The 24751-nt window shown below is 38.2% G+C and overlaps 2 protein-coding genes across 16 annotated transcripts in view; both read right to left on the bottom strand.

The window, feature by feature from the left end:
• Positions 1-25: 25 nt before the first annotated feature.
• LOC121635845 (ras-related protein Rap-2a-like) lies at positions 26-11187 on the bottom strand. Its single transcript, XM_041979203.1, has 2 exons — positions 10427-11187; positions 26-1249 (listed from the first exon to the last, which is right to left on the bottom strand). Exons 1-2 carry the CDS (start codon positions 10738-10740, stop codon positions 1012-1014), a joined length of 552 nt encoding a protein of 183 aa, XP_041835137.1. The 5' UTR covers positions 10741-11187; the 3' UTR covers positions 26-1011.
• Positions 11188-15892: 4705 nt separating this feature from the next.
• Positions 15893-24751, bottom strand: part of mbnl2 (muscleblind-like splicing regulator 2) — a 53742-nt gene continuing 44883 nt past the window's right edge. For 8 of the 15 annotated variants that reach the window (XM_041979354.1, XM_041979353.1, XM_041979350.1 and 5 more), the window contains one exon: positions 15893-19644. In XM_041979354.1, coding sequence (XP_041835288.1) covers positions 19520-19644 — 125 coding nt within the window. In that variant the 3' untranslated portion in view covers positions 15893-19519. Of the gene's footprint in view, positions 19645-24353; positions 24449-24751 lie in introns of all 15 variants that reach the window. The other 7 variants (XM_041979356.1, XM_041979358.1, XM_041979361.1 and 4 more) reach the window with 2 other exon arrangements.

Genomic DNA, 24751 nt, shown 5'->3' with positions numbered 1-24751 from the left:
ATTGTACTCGAAATAATTATTCAACAATAAATACATGACACACATGTGCATAAAGTTTTATTTTTTGTTGAAAATAAGTGTTTCTGACATCAATCCACTAACATTTCTGATGTGACTTAAGGTAGATGAACTACACACTGACACCGATGTTTACTTCAAGGCATTTGTAATGTGAAAAGACAAGTGTCTGAACATTTTATTGACTGGCTGATTAGCTGATTGATTGATATTGTCTCTTTGGGTGAGATTGATTGTACTCAATGTCAGTGTGGCAGTACAGCTTCATGCACACATCATCCACAGTATGTCAGCATTTGGGATCTTCTGCATGAATTTCCCCAAAGGTGCAGTTTTCTTTTTAGACATTCCTTCATCTTTTCATTCATAGTTAGGCGGGCCTGCTGTGAAATAAACTTCAGTGCGACTCCTTCACAGTGGTGTTACATATCTGTTTAGATACTTAGTGATTGGTCTTGCACTGTCAAAAATGTCCTAAAAGTGCAAAAGAAAAACACAAGCTGAAAAGAAGAGGTCTAATAAAACTGCTGAGCACGCTGCCATTCCTGCTTGGATGTATGGCTGCATTCCCAAAAGCATTCTGCACTGTGATCCTCTCGATTGATGGCTTTGGCACTGCGCTGCTTTTTGGAAAATCCCGGAAATTCACTCCTGAATAATCAGCAGGATGGTGATGGTTGCTGGAGGTCATGTGTTGCTTTTTCTTTCAAGTGAAAAGCCACCTTGTGTCAAAGAGGTGATGAACATTTAAATCTAATTCCCCCCTTCACTTGTTTTGTCTAATGCTGCTTCAGTGAGCAATTTCCTACATTTCCCAAAATGCCTCTTGTCCATTAAGCAGGCCGTGATTTGTAGACACAGAATCCAGGTAAAAATATTAATATCAAGAGTGGATTTATCCTCTAACTCTATCTTTAAACTGTCTAACATGAATACGTTTGTACTCTGATTTCTACCCCCTCCACCTCCACCCACCACCCCTCCATCAGGCTGCTACTGAATGCTGCAGGTGGGGCAGCAGTTCTTTCTCCGGTCGGGCAGAGGGCAGAAGTCCATCTGCCTGACAATCTCTGCAAACAGCTCATCCACCATCGTCTTGCTCTTGGCTGAAGTCTCCATGAAGGGGCAGCCCCAGTCCTCAGCCAGCGCCTGGCCCTCGCTGGGGGAAACTTCCCTCTCATCCTCCAGGTCCACCTTGTTACCCACCAGCACCACAGGCACCTGCTGGTACCTGCAACATAAAACAATAAAATCTGAAATTTGCAGCCTTTAATGAGAAAACGGGAGTGAAGAACAGATTAAACTCAGTGACAGTTTTTGTGTGTTTGTTTTGTTGTTGGCCTACATACTCTATTTGTTAGATACTGAAACAATAAGGGTGTTGAACAATGAACAGTGGCGCTACATTCAGTTCCAGCTTCTCAGGAGGCTCCCATAACTCCCCCGGTATTTAATACCAGTAGGAGGTCCCATTAGTAGTCTGTCACAAAAAACATAGCTGCCTCTGTTTAAACACATCGCTGCTCTATTTATTCCTGGGTATATTACAACATGCAATTGCACACCATGCAAGCTATGTTTATAATGGCATCTGGTTTTTGTTTTAAATAATCTAATCTCTACATCATCTCCATCATGCAGTAAGCCTGTCTTAAAGGATCAAAAGATTTCTTCCCCAGCAGAGAGAGGCTGACAATCCCAGTTCTCTTTCCTCTGAGCCATCAATACAAGAAACCAGTCAGAGTGAGGAGAATAATGGAATAACTTACTGAATAATTAAATATTACTGACGTGCTGCTCTCACATGGGGTTTGGGGGGGCATGAACGTTGGCTTTTGTAGCAATTATTTTCTGTTCCATATTTATATGACACCCACAATTCAAACAGAGACCCTTAAAGGTTTACTTAACTAATTCATCTTGTACACCTTAGTATGTTTTTGAGACAGATTTAGATAAAACGGGTTCCTGTTTTTACTTTTTTTTTTTTTATGGAAAAACATTCTCACCTGTCAAGCTTCTGCAGACTGAGAGTCGAGTATTTTGATCTATCCGCAGACATTCATGGCATAATTTACAAAGGTTTAATCCCAAACCCCCCATATCATAACACTCCCACCTCCTTGCTTCACAGTCAGGAAGCAAGGAGGTGCTATGGTAGTTCATTTTAGTCTCATCTAACAAAAATCAATACTCCTATCATGCCCCAAGCTTGTTTCCATTCTGATTTTAGCAACTATTTTTGGGTGGATAACTACTGCTGCTCTTCTTCATTACTCTGTGTACTCTGATTACTACAGGCACTGTTTTTATGGATTTGTAGTTGGTTTAGTTTATCTTAAAGATATCATAGTTCCGCATTTTCCCCCTAACACAGCACTTTGCTCTCAGATTACAGGATTACTTGTGGTACCTGATGGTAAAAATGAGAAGCAGACATTTATGACATTGTTGTTTTCATTAACTTGTGCTTTTCTTTTTCTTTCTCAGCAGGCATAGGATGCTTGTTGACCCGTCTTTTCTGTCCTCTCCACCCCCAACTAGTCGAGGTAGATAGCTGCCCCTCATGGGTCTGGTCCTGCTAGAGGTTTTCCTTCTTGTTAAAAGTAAGTTTTTCCTCTGTACTGTCACCTGCTGCCCTGCGTTCATGCTCAGGACGGGGGTCTGAATCGAAGAGAAGATTCAATGCAATTCATTGGTTTTCATAGCTACTCAATTATTACTTGCTGTTATATGATATGAACACGGGTATCATTAATCAGACTAATGTGGAAAATATAATATAATATAATGTTTTAATTGAATTACAATGAATTTTACTGAATTGGACTGCATCTTTAAAAGTGTCTTGAGATAACTTTGTTGTGAATTGGCATTGCAGAAATAAAGGTGAAAACAATTCAACCGAATTTGTCTTCCCGAATTCTTCTCCATTTTTATTGAGACTAATAATGGCTTTTTAAAAACTGCTTGTAGTAGAGAAATGATTCTACAGTTTCCATCAACCGTAGAGCTTTGTAGCTCCTTTATCAGCTCAACGGCTGAGCTACTGCATCTACTCGTGCTTAGTAACAGTTGAAGTGTCACATATTCCTTCAAGAAATAATGGAAGCCAAAACAAACTTACACTCAACAAGCTGAACTCCAAACAAAAGAAATGTTGAAGGTGCATTTTTAGCAAAATGAGTTTGAAAAAGTCCGACTTTGTGACAGATTATATGTCTGTGATTTGTTCACAGCTCGTATCTGCTGCACCTAAGTGGCCAAAAAAGGTAGTTATCGACCAAAAATGAAAAAAAAAAAAAAAAAAATCAACCGCAAGCCACGATATTTTGATTTATTTGAGTGATGTTTAAATTGTGTGGCAACAGTATTTCACAAAGTATTATCATGCAACAGTTACTTCACGTCATACAAAGGCACTTGTACATTTATTACACAGTAATCAATCCTGATCTGACTCTATTCAAACATGTGATATTTCTTTTCAGTTAGATGCCCTTCATGAAGCAGGACCTAAGTTACAGCGGGTATATATTCTCACAACAAGCAATGGCGCAGACCAGCTAATAGCCTCCACCATCAGTCATTCCTAAGTGCTTTCAAGCCCGGCTTATTGATCCACTGGTTCTATTGAGAAATTAGGCTCTTATCTACAAATTGGTGGCCTGGTGCCACACCACCCAGCTGGGAGAAGGGCTGGGGCGTGGAAAAGAGCTGGCAAACATCTCACTGAGCTAAAGAGGGCCAGTGACATGAAGGAAATTTGCAGTTTGGAGGATGTTTATAGACCTGCTGAAGTGTTCTTGAGAAAGACAGTGATGCTTCACAAATGCTAAAGGTCTCTCCTCTTCTCACCCTCTTCGACCTCATCCCAGACAAATCCACAAGAAAGCAAGAGCTTGTGATCTCAGATAACATCGGTTTCCGCCTGAATTAGTCAGAAAACGTGCTTTAAGACAGTCAAGCAGAGAAAATGCACTCAAAAAGCCTCAAATGTCAAAGACTTCCCTGCAGCTTGACACCGCTTCCCCACAGCCGGCACACTGTACAACAAACATGCATGAAAACAGCAGCTGACCTCAGCAGGACAAGCATCCCGCATGGCCTGTGTGCTTGGAAAGCTGGAGTCTAGAGGGTGTGAAGTGTGAACAAGGAGAGCAACATGCAGACAAATGCAATCTGACAGCTTTGCAGGAGAAACTCTATATATAACTACAAAGACACAGGGAGAGCCAGCCTCTCCAGAGTAGGCTGGGGAGTTAGTATGAAGATTGTTTGTTGCAGCATCAAACAACCTTCTTCCGCACAAGATGAGGGGAAGCTGCTCAACACGGCATGAAGAAACCTCGTCCCACAGGGATCTATAGGCCAGTGTCATGTGTTATTGAATAACACGACAGCCAGTGCCTTTGGTTAGACTCTGGAGTACTTCAGGCTAGTGTGCTCAATATGTCTGTCTGAAGCGAAACTATAAAATGTGAACTAAGACTGAAATATTCACCTTGAAATAAGCAAAGTCTTCCCTGATAATCACACTTTGCAGACAGTACGATTTTCAGGAAAAACTTCACTGAAATGAGCAAAGTTTTCCCTGAAAATCATACCGGCTGTTAAGTGTTATTTTCAGGGAAGACTTTGCTGAAAAATCGTGCAGCAGGTTGTTGCAAAATAGGCAGAATGTAGTCTGATATCAGCTGCATTTACATGGACAAATATTAAATCTATTTGACTGAAATCAGTCTGATCAAAGAGTCCAGATGACATGTTTACTCGGATCCTAGATAAAGATCCGATCAGCTATGTGCAATTCCTACTAGTTCAGAAGAAGAATCTTTTCTTTTTTTTATTTTGAACCTTTTAACAATTGAAATGCTTAATAATCCTTAACTCTTTCAGTCTCTGTACACGTAACCCCCACGTGGTTCAAGCATGTGCAGAAACATACACCACAGATACAATCGGAATGGTAATTTTTTACAGCTGATCTGATTGTGAAAAGATTTAAATCACCCCTCTTGATTGGGTGAAAAATTCTTTCAGATTGAGGCCTGTCGGATCAGCTGACATGTTTACATGACACATTTTTATTCTAACTGGACATTTTATCGGATCAGAACGCTCCATATAAACACAGCTATTGTTTTGCTGAAATAAATAAATTCTTCCCTGAGAACCACACTATCTGGAAAATGACATATGCAGCTAAGAAAAAAAATCCTCAGCTGTGATGGGTTAAAGCAGAAAGTGATTTCTGTTGATTCTTTATCTCAGGATTTTATAAAAGCAGCAGTTTTACATTGAAATGTTATTTTTAAGTCGTTGAAATGACAAACAGTATTTTACAGAGTGAAACAGCTTTAACACTTAAGGAGGAAGGATGGGGTTGAATGTGGTATTACACCAGGGACTGCCTTGCAGGTGCACAAAGTCTGAATTCCACCCAACCCAATATTATCTTTAGACTTTTCAACTTCGCTTTCAGTGACGTTTAATTAGTTAACCGAACAGATTCACATCAAACCAAAAGAAGAAGCAAAGTAAAATGTTGCCATCTCATAATATAATTGCCTTTACAGTGACAAAGCTACGATTTAAACACAGGGACAACACCTACTACACAAACTGGTTAGTCCTTATATACCCAGCCACACTACTGAGCTTTGCCACCATGCTGTTTAAACCAAAAAATATTCTCTGTTTTACACTTTAGATGTTGTCTCTGTACTAGCTTTAAATATATAAAGACTTTAAATGATTCATTTGTCATTCATAACCCCTACTGTGTCCCAAAAAGTGTTGGAAAATTAAACCTATTCTGCTCATTACTTCACTGTTTTTGCAAACAAAATGAGCTCATAAAATTTAATGCCCTCTTACGGATTAAAATGTCAAATGTAATTCAAGCTAATTAAATCAACCCCACTTTATTATTAATAACACAAAACTTACAGATGATTTTCTTTATTTGAGCTTGTAGGATCTTTAGGTATTTTCATCATTTTATGATGCACTTGTTGTGTTTTTACTGCGTGAACTGTTTAAATAAAAAGCAGGAAAAGATGTTCAATAATGCTGGTTTTGTTCCTGGAACAGCTAAAGAGTTGGAAGCCGTCTATTATGGGGATTATCAGCGCAGCTGAAATGTGCTGCGATTGGCTGAAATGACAAGCTGCATGAATATGAAGCTTTTTGTTTGTTTGGAAAAAAAAAAGTCATTCGAATACTCAGAACTGGCAACAGCAAGAGGCCAAAAAAAAAAGTTCCATAGCGACTTACTTACTGCCATTTATTTCAGCTGTGGGAAAAGATGCAAACACACATACACAGAATTAGCGTTTAAAACTTCTCAAAAAAAAAATGGCCTTCACATTTTCCATTTACCTCCAGGGGGCAACACATTTATTAGGCTACCTGCAGTGCTAAATAGCTGCGGTGACTTCACTTACCCATTTTCACAAACACTGGCAAACAAAAAAAGCAAATTCCATCTCCAACCCTGCAGCTGCCTCTTTGCTCTCTGCATCTGCTGTTAATTAATAGCTGGAGTGAGTAAAGCGTGTGAGCAGCCATGTAACTGCTTGCAGATCCTGACAGAGAAATCACAGCATATATAAACTCCCACAAGGTGTCACATAACGTTGAGCCTTTAAAGCTTAGGGAGCTCCCGTATTGCAGCATCCTGACTACATGAAGAAGATATCAACTCAAGAAAATAACAAACTGAACATTCCTGTGCTAATCGGACAAACAGGGAGGGTCCTCACAGCAGATGGAGGCCTTTTAAGTGCTTTTTATGATGAAACCACAAGATAATCTCATTTTCTTTGTATAAGACATTAAAAAGAAGAATGAGGGGGTTTGCAGACAGTTGAGCGCTTACGGTACGTAGAAGCTAACTGGACTTCTCTTCTTGGTTCTTGAAGGTGTTTCCCATCTAATCCAAGAGTTTCATATAATCTTCATAATAGCTCATATTTTTTGTTCTAATGACAACAGTGACAAAACATTTTGTATTGCTGAAGCAGAAATGGTCACCCTGGCAACCTCCATCCATCTTCATTAAAAGAAAGCCTTGTAAAGGACCTGTCCAGGATGACAGCAGGGTTAGGCTCCAGTTCACTGTCATACTAAACAAGATAAACCAGGCAACAAAACTCCAAGCTGGTGAAAAAGCACCTGTTTTCTAACTTTTCTGTACCCTCCAAAAACTCCCATGGGATCTGAGGTTCCTGTCTCTGTTTTTAGTGCTATAGCTGCAGTTAGGAGGTGATAATAATCTGAATGTGGGAAATTCCAGATACACATCAAAGTATTTTTGTAGCCCTAAGGGGTTACAAGATAAGACGGAGAGGTTGCAAGATAATTAACAAGCTAGGAACTCTATGATTTACTTTTTTATCGGGCTCATCTGGCCTTTAAAGAAGTCTGGGAAAAGAACATCTGTCATTTTGAAGCTGCTTGCAAATGACAAAAGGAAGCAATTAAGCACGAGTTTGCTTTAAAGGTTGATGGTGACTACAACCCCAGTTCCCAAAAAGTTTGGACACTGTGTAAATGTAAATAAAAACAGAATGCAAGGACATGAAAATCCCAATAGAACAAAATTAACATATCAGATGTTGAAATTGAACATTTTACCATTTCATGGAAAATATTAGCTCATTTTGAATAATTTGAACCCTTCTAAAAAAGTTGGAACATAGGTAACAAGAAGCTGGAAAAGTAAGTGGCACAAACCAAAAACAATTGGAGGAGCATTTCAGAGAGGCGGAGCCTCTCGGATGTAAAGATGGACAGAGGTTCATTAACCTGCAAGAAACTGCATCTAAACATTGTAGAACAATTTCTGAAAAATGTTCCTCAATGTAAAATTGCAAAGACTTTAAAGACTTCATCATCTACAGTGTATAATATCATCAAAACATAAAGAGAATCAGGAGGAATCTCTGTATGCACGGGGCAAGGCTGAAGGTCAAAACTGGATGCTACTGATCTTCAGGCCCTCAGGCAGCACTGCATTTAAAACAGAGATGATTCTCTGCTGGAAATCACTGCATGAGCTCAGGAAGACTTCCCGAAAACACAGTCTGTGCACAGTTCCCCCTGAAATCCACAAATGCAGGTTAAAACTCTATCATGCAAAGAAGAAACCAGATGTGAACAGGATCCAAAAATGTCTCCATCAAGTTTTGACCCTGCGCACAGAGATTCCCCCCTATTCTCTGAATATTCTGATGATCTTATACATTGTCAATTTTATGTTGACAAACATTTTTCTAAAACTGTTCCTTAATTTTTAGATGCAGTTTGTTGGAAATTGGTAAATCTCTTCCTCTCTGAAATGCTCTTTTTACACCCAGTAACTGACCTGTTGCCAGTTAACCTAATTAGCTGTCAAATGCTCCTCTGGTTGTTTTTTATTTGTGCCTATTACTTTTCCAGCCTTTTGTTTAGTGTTCTATTGGGTGTACATGGGTTTATGAGATCATTACATTCTGTTTTCATACACATTTTGCACAGCATGTATCTTCATTTACATTATATTTGAACAGAACAGACCAGAAACTTGTTTGCAGATATCAGGGAGCTGCTAGACAGCTACAAGTCAATACAGAATGTGAAAAATGATGGTGCATGGTGAAAACACTTAAGCAAACACAGTGCAGTAAATATGTTAAGTCCAAGCACTTTGCTCACAACAGCATCAGGCACTTTACTGACGGTTGGTATTTTCAACAACTCCTTCCTTCCTGATGGCAAACACTAAAAGCCTCGGGTGGAGAAGTTGCTTTGTACCTACACCAAAGTCTCCCCTGGGATATGTAGTTTTGGTCTCCACACCCAATTCCCATTCAGCAGCGCGTGGCGCTCACCTCCTGCTATTAGACACAGCATCAGTGCAGCGTGAAAAAGCAGCTCCATTGCTTTGAACATCTCCTCTCTAACTGGACGATGAACCTTGACATGCAAGAGATGATTAGCTTGCGGGAAAAGCTCCACCCAGATGTTTTCACAGATAACATCTGACACCGGTCTGTTTTTGGTTAGTTTATGGGATGGTGAACTTATGCACAGCAGGGATACCTCAGCAAGAGGCTTCACAACGCGGTGGCATACAGGACCTCACTTCCTGCTTTTCCTTCCCACACCGAGTGCCCTGCATAAGCATTTTGGTTTATGTGAATCTCTAATGGAGGCCTGATGTCTTCTTGGCTTCCAACCCAACACAATCCCATTAAGCACCAGTGAGTGGGCACATACTACATCTCTGTGTGGTGCTTATTGTTACTGCTGCTGGCTCAGCAACAAGTTTGGGAGGAGGGAAAACAGCTAATGGAGACCAGGAGCTAATTGTGCACCTCTACCATCTGCAGCTTTACACGTACAGCAACAATCCCCTCGAATCCAAAGCAGTGTGAAATGAAAAGATGAAATATTAATAGGGATAGACTTGAGGACAGCAGTGGTTTGGTGCAGAAAGGGGCAGCTGATTTGGGTGGCGGCTGACTGGAGGCTACAGTGCGCTGTTTTATCCGTCATTTTATTGTTTATTTCAAAGGAGTTCCCTCATGCATTCGCTCCTTCTGAGCATCGTCAGCTCTGACGCTCTTCTGCTTTAACTCAGGTCATTCGGTTCACTCCAAGAATGAAGCTGCAGCAGAACCACACAGGTCAAATTATGATTTTTTTTATATATAACAAAACATGCAATTAGATGGATAAACATGTTGATAAGACAATGCAATCATATTTTTTAAACAAATGACTAAAGGGGCTTTTCTTCTAATGGATTGCATCATTTTTTCCTGTTTATATCATGAGATAGTACCAAAATTCTTAGATGTGATCTATTCCAGTCACAGCATTACAGTCCTGTGAGAATTAAAGGAGGCTCCCAGCCAAAAATACTGAAAAAGAAAGATCACAGATTTTCCTCCACTCTGTCTTATCCAGCTCTGAGATGAGCTCAGCGGATTGACTGAGTCATGGGCTGAAAACATCAAAGCTGTCCAGAGTTATAAGTCATGTGTAAGAATAAAATATCAGACTCAGAGTGAGTTCAGCGGGTTGACTTGTGACAGGTGAGCTACAGCTGGGAACTTATGAAGAACACGTGAGGGGGTTGCAGCTTCTCACCAAGCATTCAGGGAGAGAAAATGAGGGAATAAAGAAGAATGCTGATTCCTGGGCCTAATTTAGGAGAAAATAAACAAAGACAGTACATTTTTAGTGGTTTCTATGATGGGTTTTTATGATTTTTAGGGGCCCTTGAGCAGTGCTAAGGAGCACTCCAAAAACTGAATGAAACTAAAGATGTGGGATCTATAAGAAACACAAATATATTTTTTAAAAAAAAAGCTTTTTTTAAAAAAAATAGGAATCATTAGAAAATAAACTGTCTCACCGTTTGACCCGGATGATCTGATCTCTCATCGGCTTGATGTCCTGAAAACTTTGCTGGTTGACCAGACTGTAGACTAGGATGAAGCCCTGGCCGTTTCTAATGTAGAGGTCCCTCATTGAGGCGAACTGCTCGGTCCCCGCCGTGTCCAAGATCTCTAGCACCGACGGACTGGAGTCCACTTCGATCTCTTTCCTGTAGAAATCTTCTATAGTCGGGTCGTACTTTTCTATAAATGTCCCGGTGACAAACTGCACGGTCAGCGCGGACTTCCCCACCCCGCCACTCCCGAGCACCACCACCTTATATTCCCGCATAGCCTAGCGCTCCTGTGGAGTTAAATCCGGCATGCAGAGAATAAAGTCTTCCGCTGCGGATGAAAGAAACGCATCCCCACGCGCAGGAGCCTGGACTCAGACTGCGGCCAGCCTCCGGTAAAACGAGACGCTCTCACAGTTGCAGACGGCCGGACGGATGCTGGAGCATTTAGCCCTGAGATGCACAGCTACAGCCTTTACGGAAATATTCCCACGCTATCTTGAAGGGACACCATTCCAGAGGCATCCATAATGCAATAAGGCGGCGGTGTGGTAAAAATAAGGTTGGCTATTATTAGAAACTTCGAGACGGCACATCTTTTTATGCGCCGACAAAACAGATGACTAACGCTACATTTCCCTGCACAGCAGGGTACAAAAGAGTTAAAGGAAGAGGGTCGATTTAACCTTAAGGAGACAGCAGTGCTGGGAATCCACGCCTCTGAAGTCGGAGCATCCACTGGATGCTACGATTTCCTGGAAAGTATGGGGGGTGATTAGTGCCACTAGTAAACAAGGATGGGGAAAAGATGTAACGGGGGAAAAATGATTCAAACAGTGCATCTCTTGAAAAAAAAGACACAATAATAAAGAAAAACAAATCTCAGCTATTATAGTCCATTGGTAAATTAATCTAAAAGAGCAGGGGCCAGTTTGGGAGATGTTAGGAAGACATAGTAGCTGGTTTTCATTCACTATCAAAAACAGATCTGAAGTAAGGGTGGGTGTTTTGATACTCTGGAATGTAAAGTCCTGCCAGTCAAAATGTGGGGTTTTGAAATTTCACAATAACACTGTGAAAATACAACATGTGCTATCTGTTTTGAGCAATAAAATTCCATGCAAAAAAACAACAACAACAAAAAAAAAAAACTCCCCAGTGTGTTTCTTCCAAGTTCTCCGTGTCACATGATATTGGAACCCTATCAGATGTCAGGATGTCACGATGATGCTGCTCTTGTTAGTGACGATGATGTTGATCTTTAATATTTAACTGGTTTAAAGCAGGTTATTGAGTACTGTGTTCTTCCAATTTAAGAAAGTTTCTACATAATGCTATAGAAATGTGCAGTCTAATTATCATTATGATCATTTTAAAACATAAAATCCTATTTGAATGACTCAACTAATAATAATCTTATAACAATTTTATAAGTATTTTTTTATGTATTTATTTTAATGACTTATTTGTATTTCACGTTAACGTTGCAGTATAGATATCAATGCACATACAATCATCCAATTTCCCTTAAAGGAGCAAAAAGTATTAGTATTGATTAAAAAGTACCACAGATGAATGCTAGCTTATTGAAATAAAAAAGATGACTCATGTTCATGAAAAGCTGCTGAAATAATTGAAAGCCCCTTCTACATGTGATCACCAGCCAACGTGGCTGGTAGATTTATTAAGTTACGAGCCAATCAGAATTTCCACTAGACACATTATTTATGCAACTGAAGGTATTTAATCATTTAAACTGTTTTTATTGATGCTGTTTTAATGAAAATGCTAAACAACATTCTCTTAGTGTTCTCCTTTCTACCTGTCTGGGTCATATTTGTTTTCAGGTATTTGTGCAGTTTCCTAGTTGTTTACAGTATTTGCCCCATCAATGAAATGACTTTATCGCTGTGTGTGTGTAAAGTGAAATTCCTTAGAGCAGGGGTTCCCAAACTTTTCCATGCCAAGGCCCCCTAATCAGCATTAGCTTCTGGCTGGAGACCCCCAAACCCACAGACAGTGCTACAAAATATGTAAAGAAACAACCACTTTTAGAATGTATTTCATTCTTTTATTCACTTTTCAGTGCCAATATTACATTTGTTTAGCATAAGAAAATTACTAACAAACATCTTTTCTTACTGTGCATTCCCACTGAGTTATAAACTCTTCAACAAACTGTTGACAGATAAGAACAGAACAAAAGAAATCAAACCTCTCTCTTGTACGTGTGTGTTAACGTCTGGGAATGACATTACACTAGAGTAGAGTCTCCAGACAGAGAATACATTTCAGGCATTATGGCCATTTTTCTGTGTGGCTGTAAAGCCATACCTAATGTACGCTGCATCATGTTTTAGGATTTTAGTTGGCCATGAGTTCATAGGTTTTCTTGCAGCAGAGTTCTCTACGGCAGAGCTGTTGGTCTGCGTCTTTGTTCTTTTTTTTTTTTTTTAGCAAAATCCTGTCCATTTCGGGCTAGCTAGCCACATGCTAGCCTGAGGAGCAGAGCAGTCTGATAACCGCCAGGTCGACACAGATAAAGACATCATCATGCCGAACTTACAGCTGAACCTCTTTTTGCTTTTTCTTAGCGCCCTCTAATTTTCTGAGGCGGCCCTGGTACCCCCTGCCGGCCCCCCAGGGAGCTACATTAAAAACCACTGCCTTAGAGTATATATATGTATATATGTATATTACTATCACTTTCCGAGTGGAAACATGTGTTCTGGTTCTCAACAAAAAAATTACATCATCTTCTGGTTAATGTGAGACAATTTCTGTTTCCACCACATCAGAGCAAAACAAGGAGCTGCATCAGATCCTAGCGGTCTTGGGTTGAATTTTACTGAGTTCTTCCACATCTGCCCGCGAGACATTTCTCCTGGCCAGAGCCGCCTATTGCCTGACAGGAATGTATATTTTGATTGCACTGAGCCACAAAACCTGTGTTGAAGCCACACTGCCTTTTGCATTGTAGTACACTTCATGTATTCGGTTCACTAAAATCGAACCAAGAGTTCGTTTGTGCATTCACACCTCCTCAAATGTAAATGAAAAATATTGACAACATATCTAATAATTCTTAGATGTAAAGTCCTAATTATGAGATAAAACGTCATAATCATGAGTTTCAAAGTCATAATAATTTTATATCATGAAAATCCCAAAATTATGACTCAACTTTAAATTTAATAACATTTTATTTAATAATTATAACTTTAAGAATAATAATCTAATAATTACATCTCTTTTATTTCATATTTATGACTTATTTTCACAATTTCACAATTACTTTAAGTATTGGAATTATGACTTTTTTATACCATAATTATGAGTTTAAATCTCATAATTATCAGATACTTTGACAATATTAATTTACAAGTGGTGTGAATAGACTTCTATAGAAATAAACACATCTTACACTATTTTACTCAAAAAAGACTGAGGAGCATTCAGTCTATAAATGCTGTCCTGGACCGAGACAAAACATAAGATGGAATTAAATAAAATTAATTAAATAAGCTGGAAAGAAAAAAGGGGGGAAAAAAGTAAATGTTTCCTACTGAAGCTTAGACTTCAACCCACTCTTTAACGCATGTAGACAATGAATAGACTTTACATAGATCTTATAAACTTGTAATTACCATGAATTATGTTGGAAATAATTCCACCCTGAGCTTGTTGCACAAGGTCCAGGAATAATTTGAGGTTATTATAATAACTGTGTCAATATAAAGGAATATAGTGCCTGTATGTGACAGAAAATTAGTTTATAACCTCGAGGGATAAAATAATAACCAATTCTGTACAGAAGATGATTAAACTGTTCCAGATGTTCAGTAAATGTGTTGCATAATGCTCTCAGTTTTAATGGTCATATTACCCAGCTCTCATTCTTTTTCTTTTAAAAGCCATGGCGCCATGTGTGGTTACTCTAAAGCTGATGGAGGGCTGTGTAAGTTTACATGAGCTCACTCAAAAATCTGTTCGTGTGCATTTCTCAACATCTTTTAAATAAGCTGTGAAGTTCTCTCTTTAAGTGCTTCTTCCTTCACATCCAATCACTTACATTTCCCAACTAAATTATTTAATGTATACAGTAACTACCTTAAAAGCCAAGAAACACAACTTGAGTACATGCATTACCAACTGGCTCAGTGATGTAATTCATCTCCATATTTACAGAGGAAAGCAAAATCTCTGAGAAATGTTTTCAGCACCTTGTCGAACCCATGCTACGATGTGGGACTTTGTCTCTGACCTGTTTGAAAAGCTCCTCGGTCTTCATGGTTCCTCTTCCATAGTGGTGTTGCAGAATCTGGGGCCTATCAGAACAGGTGTGACGTACATATTCTGAGAACATGTGACACCTTTCCACATGAGTAGACCTCATTTAACCAATAATATGGTTTCATAAGTAAGTTGAGAGCACTAGATTTTATTAAGGACCTCAGAAGAAAATGGTAAATACATCTTCACAAAAACATTTTTTTAAATATTTTTCATCCACTGCCTAAAATCTATTGAAATTACAGATTGCAAGTTGGAAAAAGTAGAAAAAGAAAATAAAAAAATAGTAATCATGTAACCCAACAACTACATTTCTGTAATAAACCGCATGTATTACGGGTACAGAGAAGTAGAGAAGAAAACATTTTTAATTAAAAACTTGTAGCATCCTTCAGGAAATTAAAGTTAATTGCTAATTGTGCATTCCTACACTGCAGCTGATAATATAAATAAAAAAATCCAGATAATGAAGGGCAACATCTATCCCTATTCCCCTAGGGGATGTGTAACACAGGGGCATTAATAACCCCTCATATCTGATTTATTTATTTTTCTAAACCCTACTCCATTGTGGTAACAGGACTTGGTATAGAAAATAAATAATGGAGAATGGTTTCCTTTAACAAGTCTTTGGTTTTATCATCCTTACCTAACCTCTTAACCCTTTGATGCATAGTGTCCACTACAGACACATATGTAAAGGCTGTTTTTACATGTATGCATGGGTGTGGATTGTACATTAGCAACTTAATTGGACATTAGTGAGTCACCAATACTCTGTCACGTATAAAGAATAACTACATTTGATATAGTATATATACATACATTGTAATTACCACATTTGCCTCAGTGATAAACAGGACAAGAACGGGATCCAGGTGTTTTAATAGAAAATTTATATCATATTAACATGACAAGATATTATACATATTTTCATAGCCCAAATAGAAAATCAACATGCTGAGTATAAGTTAAAAAAAAATGCAGAAAAGCATCAATGTGCATGTCTGTAGAAGTAAAATATTTTATTTAAATATATTATTTACTTTTAGGGCAGTGGGCTTCAGGAACCAGGGAGCAAATCCATACGTCTGATTGATCATTTCTTGTAAAAATAAGACATCCAGACCATATAAAGTTATTTAATTTTCTTTATTTCTTTCTTTCAATAGATTTTACACTATCTTGCTGGAACCAAAGAAACATCTGACTATATAAACATAAAAGAGCACAAAATATATGCAAAAAGAATACATTTAAAAGGATTACACTGAAACTATAAATCCTGTGAGGGTCTTCTTGTCAGTTTACTTTCATGTCTTTGTTGGTAAGGTAGACTGCAACAATCATGACAAAGCTGCTTCCTAACCTCCAGACTCTGGTTTAGTGACCTCTGCTGGCTTAAACTGTGAATTACACGCTCCACTGTCGTTCCATTGTAAGGCAATGGGACAAAAAAAAAAAAGAAGAAAAAAAAGACGTCACTATAAATCCAGGAGACCAGAAGTAAAGACCAATGACTGTTCTGTTCTGTTACAGCGCCCCCTCCCTTTTGGCTTCGTGGTGCACACATTAAAACCTTAAAAAATTATTTCAGATATAAAGATTCATGTTTGAAATTAAATTCAGAAGGAATTTGAGAGGAGAGCTGTTCAAGTCTCTTTAATACATTTCCTAAGAGCTCTTAAAAACATAAAACCCTAAGCACGATGGACTCAAGATAAGGCAAAGTGTTTGTATAAGCTGAGTCTGCTCAGTTGACCAACTGCTCAGAAAGTGCTTACATTTGTCTTTTTATCTAAATTTACCATCTGTCAATCATTGCAAACACATTTCAAGGAACATCTAAAAGGATTCCTTCCACAAGGGTGCCGTCAGTCACCAAATGAGGACATTTTTGTACTTTTTTCTTTTTTCTTTTTCCACTGGAAACATTCAGTTCGTTATTATCTAGTAAAAGAAATCCTTATTTCCCCATGCAACATCACGTTGAATTAAAGTTAATTACTGCTATTGACTGATGACCGTACAAACTGAGTGCTGAGACCAAGAAAAACGTCAAAAGAAAGGAAAAAAAAAAAACTGAATTTTAAACAAAGTGCAATCCTAAAAACTAATAAAAATGTCTCAGTGTGGAACTTAAAGGTCCTTTGTCAGGGGAGGAGTTGTACATCCAAACTTATTAATTTATAGAATATTTAGTTCTTACATTTATATATAGATTTATATTTATGTGTAATCTATATAACATTGATGACTTGTAATCTATAAGTGTTACAGTCACAGCGCTATAGAGGCTGTTAATTGCTAATGAAAATATCAGGTCATTGTCATAATCTCAGTGAAGAATAAGAAATGTTCATATCGTCTTTACAATCTACCTTGTTTACAGTGTTCTAGCAGAAAAAAGAAAAAAAAAAAACATAAATCAACTTAACAGTGTCATTTACAAAAATACCGAACTTTAGTAATTGCAACATTTGGTTGCCACAGCAACAACTTAATATTGTTATGAAATACTATCATACTAGAGTGAAAAGTACATCTTTTTTTTTAGTTTTCTTTCCATTTTTTTTTTTTTTTTTTTTTTTTTTTTTTTTGGTAAAATGTTATCTATACAATAAACTTTTTCTTTTTTTTTTTTTTCTTTTTTTCCCAACAACACAAGCAAACCTATGACTATGCTCATTCCTGCAACACCGTGATCTTTTTAAAACTATGAGAAGGCAAGAAAGATCCGGCAGCTTTTAAAGCCGCCAGCCTTCAACGTTGGGCCACTTCTCATTTCTGATGGGTCAGATCTTCGAAATGATCAACTGTGCAGAACGTAGCAGAGCTCAATAAATTACATTCATTTCAAAACAGAATAGTTTACAACATTGTTTTTGACTAAAATTTGACCAAGAGTAACATAAGATAAATTACAACAAAACAGGACTTCTCACCACCTTCCACAAGTGTGTGTGAACGACACCGAAAACGTATGGATTGTCGATGTTCATCAAGCACCATGAATTTACATCAGAATTTAGACAAATTAAAATAAAATAAATGAATTTAGCATCATGAAAAGGAAAATACATTGGAAGATATTAGTGGAAAATAACATTTTATGACTTGGCTGATTGAGAGGTGGAGGTGGTGGGTTTTCGGGGAGGGTTCCAACGCTTCGATAGTAGACAACACAAACTTTAAATAAGTCTGAATACATTTCTAGAACCGTGAATAAAAACTTTTTTTTTTTAAACAAAAAGACACTTTACATACATTACACAGTTTACAATACATGGTTTTCTCACTCACGTTCCTCATGTAAACTACTCCAACCGATGTAAGAAACGATGGTACACCGCCAAAGTCACCAAACATTCTACAAAGCTATTTTTTGATTTGTCGTTTTAATTTCTCTCGTTTCGTTAAAGTCACTTGTGATGTTAATGAGAGTGTGATGTCTTCATAGAGAAGTCCACGTAATATCTGACAGCCAGTGTGTTACGTTTGAGACTCTTGGTGATCCGCTCCAGGTGTGTGTGTGTGTTGTAGTCGATGAGAATTTTTTAGGCACTTCTACAGTTTTCTAAAATGGAACAGGATTATCGGTGATAGTAGGGTTGAACGGGGCAACCGACGGTCACAGATAGCCCTCCAGTTGAAGTTCAAGTCATCGTTTTGCATGACGAGTGTCGTCGAATGCACCTTTTTTTTTTTATTTTGTTTTTTTTAGATTTTTTCTAAATTTAGGATTAGCACTTAAATCCCTCAACCCGCCCATCAAAACCTAAAAAAAAAACCAAAAACAAAACAACCGCCCCCCCAGAAACACTCTCCTGCCAGGTCTGGTGTTGCCATCACCTGCTGGTCCTCGCTTCAAGTCGCAGTCTGCCGGCAGACCATCAGTTTCCAGATACAAACACGCATGCACACACACACACACACGTGCACACAAAAGGCTTGGTATGTCTGGAACAAACCCCTCAAGCTTTATTTGAGCCCTTGGCACAGACACGAGCCTTCAGGCTTCTTTTCAGTAATGGCCACGACTATCTTACATCAACACTGGGCTGCATCTTCTCCTGTTTGGACTGCCTGTGTTATCCCTCTGCTCCTCTCAAATGGCGAGTGTGTTGTATTTGCAGCACGGGCAATGGCAAAAATAATAATAATTTAGAAGGGTGTTAAAACGTGGCTCTGCTTCATGGCAGGTTTGAATCAACCAACCTCGTCCAAGCTGCAGCTTTGGCAAGATGTCTGATGAAATGTTGGAGGGGAGGATGAGCTTCATCATGGTATCCTAACAGCATCTGGGGCAGGTGAGGGTCGGGGACGAACCCACGTTAAGTAAACACGAGTCTGTCCACCCCGAGGACATCCAACGAAGTGTGAGACAAAAGAAAAAATTAAACTCCTGAAAGCGCAGCGTGTGAAGGTGTGGTTGTGCATGGGTTTCCTGTGACGCTTCCTGTTTTCCGCTTCGACGTTACGCACTGAATGTCCCACAGAGTGCAAACCAAACATCTGGTTTAACTAATGAAAAGGGGTTAACGTTGTGCAGAGGTTTTTATAATAAATATGCAAGAGGAGGGAATCCATGGTGTTAAAATGACCTCTATAGTGTATCTGCTATGTATGCACTATACATAAGAATATTTCTGACTTTTTCATGTTAATAGTTTCTTTTCTAGCAATACATACAGTATATATCTTTTTTTTCTGTGTGTTACACCGGCACTGCAGTTCTTATGGTTAAATTGAAGTGGTACACTCTTAGCATGCAGGTTGTTGGACCTCAATGGGAGAGGCAAGGTAGTATTTACAGAGGGGCTGTTTTGGGTTTCCTAGTGCAGCTTCGTGACACTCCATTCCCCTCCTGATGCTTACTTCAGGATGATCTGCAGGACGGAGACAGACAAAGAACACAAGACAAATTTGTAAAATTTTAGTTTACCTGTATGAGAGAAACTTTATCTACTTGATCAAAAGTTAATTTGCAAGAATATATGTACAGAAAATCAACACTGCCATTATATTTTTGTGGATTTAGAGTAATTTTGACTACGATAGTATGGAAGGAGAAAAGTGACACAATGAAATACATAAATACAGAATTATTTACGTGGTATTTATTTATTAAAATTGGAAATAAATACAAGAACAAATTAATATATTATTAGATTTTGTTATAATTAAATTTTACATACAGATATGTAAAATTATTTCACTATATAATGAATTATTTCATGGTCCCCATGCTGCATCATGAATTAATTTTATCTGTCAGCCTCACCCATCAAACGCAGTGGGCGGGGCTAATGCTCACAGTTTTAGTTGGCGTTTGATTACTTTGGTCTGAAGTTAAAGCTACTGCAGAAATGACATTCGTCTTGATTTTATTATTATAATTTTTAATACATATAGCGATGGGTGATACCAAAAAATTTTCCTGTTGATATGATACTATTAGTTTATGGTACTTTTACGTTTTCACCAATATTGATACTTATACTTTTTGCCCCCTACAGGAAAATCACGCACACTTTTACAATATGCACTAATGGCTTCATATAGGCAATATGAAATATAGATAAAACTGGTTAATAATAATAAAAATAATAATAATTTATTTGTATGGCCCTTTCCAACAATCCTCATGTGAACAAAGTGCTTCACAAAGGATAAAACATCAGAACAGAAATGCTTATAAAATAATAAGAAAATACATTAATGAGTAAATTAAATAAAAATTTGAAGAAAATAATTATTTAAAGTGGTAAAATAATTTAACTACAAATAAATATAAGATTATTCATATTACTTAAATTAAATGCAATAAAATGTAATATTTAATAAGAATAATAAAGCATAGTGCTCAAGAACCTACATTAAACCAGTAAAATATTAAGACAACATCATCATCACTGACACTGGCAGCATCATCGTGACATCTGAGGCTATCATAATCATGTGATACTGAAGACAGAGAAGTAAAAAGTTGTAGCTGGGTTACGCACATAAGTTTTTTATTCTTGCAGCATAAAATGCAAATGGACTTTTTTTTTTTTATTAGAAAAGTGATATTTCAATATTAAAAATAAAAATTACTGAATCCATTGTATAGTGAAATAATAATATAATTTAATTAATTAAAATGACTTAAAAACAAATTTTATTAATTATGAATTCGATAAATTATCAGTTTATATCCAATTTTTACTACTAACAAATTTAAGTAATTTTTTATGTGATTAATTATATATATATATATATATATATAATAAATAAATAATGACACTTTTAAGTAGTTATGTTACATTTATTTGTGTATTGAGTTTGTTTATTTCAATACTAAATAAATTAATTACTAATTTAATTAATTATTAAATGCTGCCTTTATGTATTTAATTGTGGCACTTTTCTCCCTCCATACATTAGAGCTGATGTTTTGTTGTATTTGGCATCTTCTGAAGTTCTAATCGGGGTCTAACCATGTTTATAACAAAGTCCTTGTTAGATCATTCTATCCTGTCGGAGGCTTATTTACTACACAATATTGCTTCAAATCAGATGATTGGAACTATGCCCATACAACTGAAATTTCCTTTTTGTTTTCTTTGATGCATTTCTACCAAAATGTACCAGCGAAACTGCAGAATACAACTGGCAAAGGAGTCAAAGTCAGCATTTTCTGCTTACAGCCAAATCGCTCCTGATAACCAAAAACCTTGTTAATTTGAGGCATATTGACACCTTAAATCAACAGGTAAGAGGGGTTTACCACAATAACAACATCCCAGACAGCTGAAAGAATCTAATAAATACAAATATCACTTTTCTGCCTTAGTTGTTGTTAAGTTGTGGCGTTGCTGCCGACCTGGTCCATGCAGATAAAAGCAGGAGTTTTTAACTATTCCCTTTCCTGTGTGCATCATCTCTTTAGGACACAAAGACTAATTTGCCATAAAGAGGCAGACAGAAGAAGAGAAAGAGAGAGAAAGGGGACAGATAGAAGAGCTGCTGGCTGCCATCGTGTGGCTGCCAATGCTGGACAAAGCCACACGGTACTGCTCACACCACACATCATATGGGTTCGTATGGGTGTGGGAAACTTTGTGCACCATGTGTCAGCCCAGACAAGTTAGGCTGCAGATAAGAAGGATGATGATGATGATATGGGTAAATTTGAGTTAATCACGGAGGGAATTAGTTGAGCTTCTTAATATAATACTCCTGTATGTAATGCAATATTCTAACAATAGATGGCGCCATGACAACATCCCCAGTAAATATAACCAGAGACCACACAGTACATAGTTAATGTAGGCTCAAACATGGAACGATGTGATTGGTTCCTGCTCATCATGTCACATAAACGGTTCAGAGGGTCACGAGCTGACCAGACTCTGAACCTGTCAGCATGTCTGCAACATGCTGACCCCATACGGTCATGTTAGTTATCTCAGTTTAGATTCCTTCCACTGAAACTAAAAATACCCTTTCTAACATCATAATGTCTGATGAATTGTCCAGCTTAAAGAAACAATGTCTTAATTAATTAAAGAGACGCTGCGTGACGGGGTGACTAAAAACAGTGAGTTCAGCAGCATGTGCTCTTAATAAAAAACATAAATGAAAAGACTGGATCTGTGTTTGATAAAACCGCAGCACGGCCGATGATGAGACGGTTCGGCCGTGTCCAAGCTACAGGGCGGGGAGGAGGGAGCAGGGGACGCAGGGAGACAGACAGCCGAGGCTGACGTCAGTGTTTCTCCGGCTCCTTGTCCCACATGCATCTTTAAACAGCGACTCTGCTTCCTGCTGCTACTGCTGCTGCATGCCAATTACAGGAAGAGACAGTGACTCACAGGAAGTGTGTGCACTGCCGGCCTATGAGGAGCAGAGAGCTGGGGTCGTGATTAACAATGGGAGGAGGGAATTCTTGGAGAAATGATTCATTTTCATCCTTCTCATTTTTCATTTCACACAGGATATAAGCATCGTTTAATACAAGAATACCTGATTATGATTTGATAACTTAAGTTGGTTTAAACTCTCAGGATATTAAAGCAGTGAGATTTTTCCACTTCATGCCCAGTTATGGACATTTTTATGCTCTTTGAATGTGAGGATTGTCTGGCAGTTGCATTTAAACATGTGGAACACGTATCATCTGTTCATCTGCGTGTCCTCAAAGTACCTCGGTGCAGGTTTAGTTGTAAATGATTACCAGCTGCTTGCATGAGGCCAGAGTGCCAGCATTGTGCTGAAATTTCCAGGTTTAAAACAGGCCACACGTGCGTCACTCCGGTATTCAAACCTGGCCCAGCTTCCTCGGCTCCTGCTGACATGTAGCAACAGGAGAGCCACCTTTCAGAGGCCATTTATAGACAGCTTCTCTGGTCATTTTTCCTGTCGATCGTACCCTGACACGCATAGTCTGGAACTGTTTCTTCAAATGATTTATCCTCCCTTTTATCCTTCATCCAAGAAAAGGTTAAAGGAAAAAAAGTGAAACCGGGAGGAGCGTAAATAGATCCAAAATGGCTGCTGTTACACTGTAAAAATTTGTTATCTAACCAAGTCTTACAATCTTCTATCCAGCCAAGAAGTCTTTCTGATCTTGTTTAGAGAGTGATATACTAGGTAAGAGAAGATCATCGTTTGATGTCTTTTATTTCTAACTTAGTTATTAAATTCTAAAACTGGTCATTTTACATGCTACTTGAAGTCACATCTTTTCTTTCACATCCAATTTTAGCAATGAAAACCAATTAAAGAAGCACTTACAAGCTAGTTTTAAGGATTTAACAATCTGTTTTAAGCTATTTCTCACTTGTCTAAACCCTAAAATCTATTTCTTATTGCATGAAATCTTACCAAGTTCAATTATCTTAATGTCCTGGCAGATTATTTCACCTGAATATAGTCAGAATCTTGTTTTTTCTTACATTATTAGTTTTACAGTATTTGTGAATTAGTACTGGGGGGTCTTGAAACAAGTTTTTATAGCAAAACTTGGGAGTGAAAAATACAATGTGATGCAAAAAATAACACATTTTAGGATTCAGTAACTAAGTAAGAAATAAAAGACATATACTCATAAATCTCAGTCTTATGTTACGAAAGCTATTTTTACAGCGTATGAACCAGCTGCATGGACTGCCTGTGTGTATTTGCCTGAATGTGTTTTTTTTCTTTTCGCAATAGCACACAAGCAGAACAGATGACGTCCCTACTGCAGATGGAGAGGCTTATTTGACAACAAGAAAAAGTAGAAAGTAAAACTTAGAACAGAACATGCAAAAACAAAACCAGGAAGTGGTGCAACATAACACAACTCCTAATTGCAAATGTGGGAGCTCTGAAGAAGCGCTTTCATGGGCGCCTAAGGCATTTTGCAGAAGATTTGATGTGCACTGGCTCAGGTAGCCCCTCAGTGTTATATGTTCTGGAAAACACCCACTTACAGGCGTTCACAAACCACGAATGATTGGGGAGATGTTGGGTGTGGGCTCAGCTGCAGGTTATTGCAGCTCACCATTAGAAGGCAGTACTTATTCAGAGCTCCGGGGACTGATGAAAGAAAGCTTTAAAAGGAGCAAACCTGATTGGCTGGTGCTGTTGCTGCGTAGGGGACACTTGTGGCAGGAGTTGTTGCTGCAGAGACAGTAGCAGGCGTAGCACTGTACATCATAGGGACTTTGTTTTTGAGGGTAGGAAAGGGTAGAGGGAAGAGGAGGAGGAACGGGGGAGAGGGGGGGAAGGAGGTGGTAGCAATGGACATGTAGGTGGAGCATTATGGTAACCATAGGAACAGTTGCGGCGTGAGCGTTGACGGTAACGTTTGTTGTTGTTGTTGTTGATGGTGGCGGATGTGACAAGAGAGCCAGCAAGCCATCGTTAGGGTTACACCGGCAGATGGCATGCAACCATTCACAATGCAAAGCGAGGAGGACAGAAAACAGAAAAGAAGAAGAAAGCAAGGGAGAAAACAAAAACAAA

The sequence above is a fragment of the Melanotaenia boesemani genome, chromosome 24 (assembly GCF_017639745.1).
Source record: "Melanotaenia boesemani isolate fMelBoe1 chromosome 24, fMelBoe1.pri, whole genome shotgun sequence".
In the NCBI taxonomy this organism is placed as follows: Eukaryota; Metazoa; Chordata; class Actinopteri; order Atheriniformes; family Melanotaeniidae; genus Melanotaenia; species Melanotaenia boesemani.
Note: the sequence above shows the minus strand (reverse complement) of the source record. Positions and strands in the feature narration are given on the sequence as shown.

What these genes read in the sequence shown, in the direction of transcription:
- LOC121635845 (XM_041979203.1), bottom strand. Translation starts at nt 10,740, where the DNA reads ATGCGGGAATATAAGGTGGTGGTGCTCGGGAGTGGCGGGGTGGGGAAG. An exon ending in CAGATCATCCGGGTCAAACG is followed by an intron (nt 1,250 to 10,426) that starts GTGAGACAGTTT and finishes TTTATGTTGCAG; the next exon opens with GTACCAGCAGGTGCCTGTGG.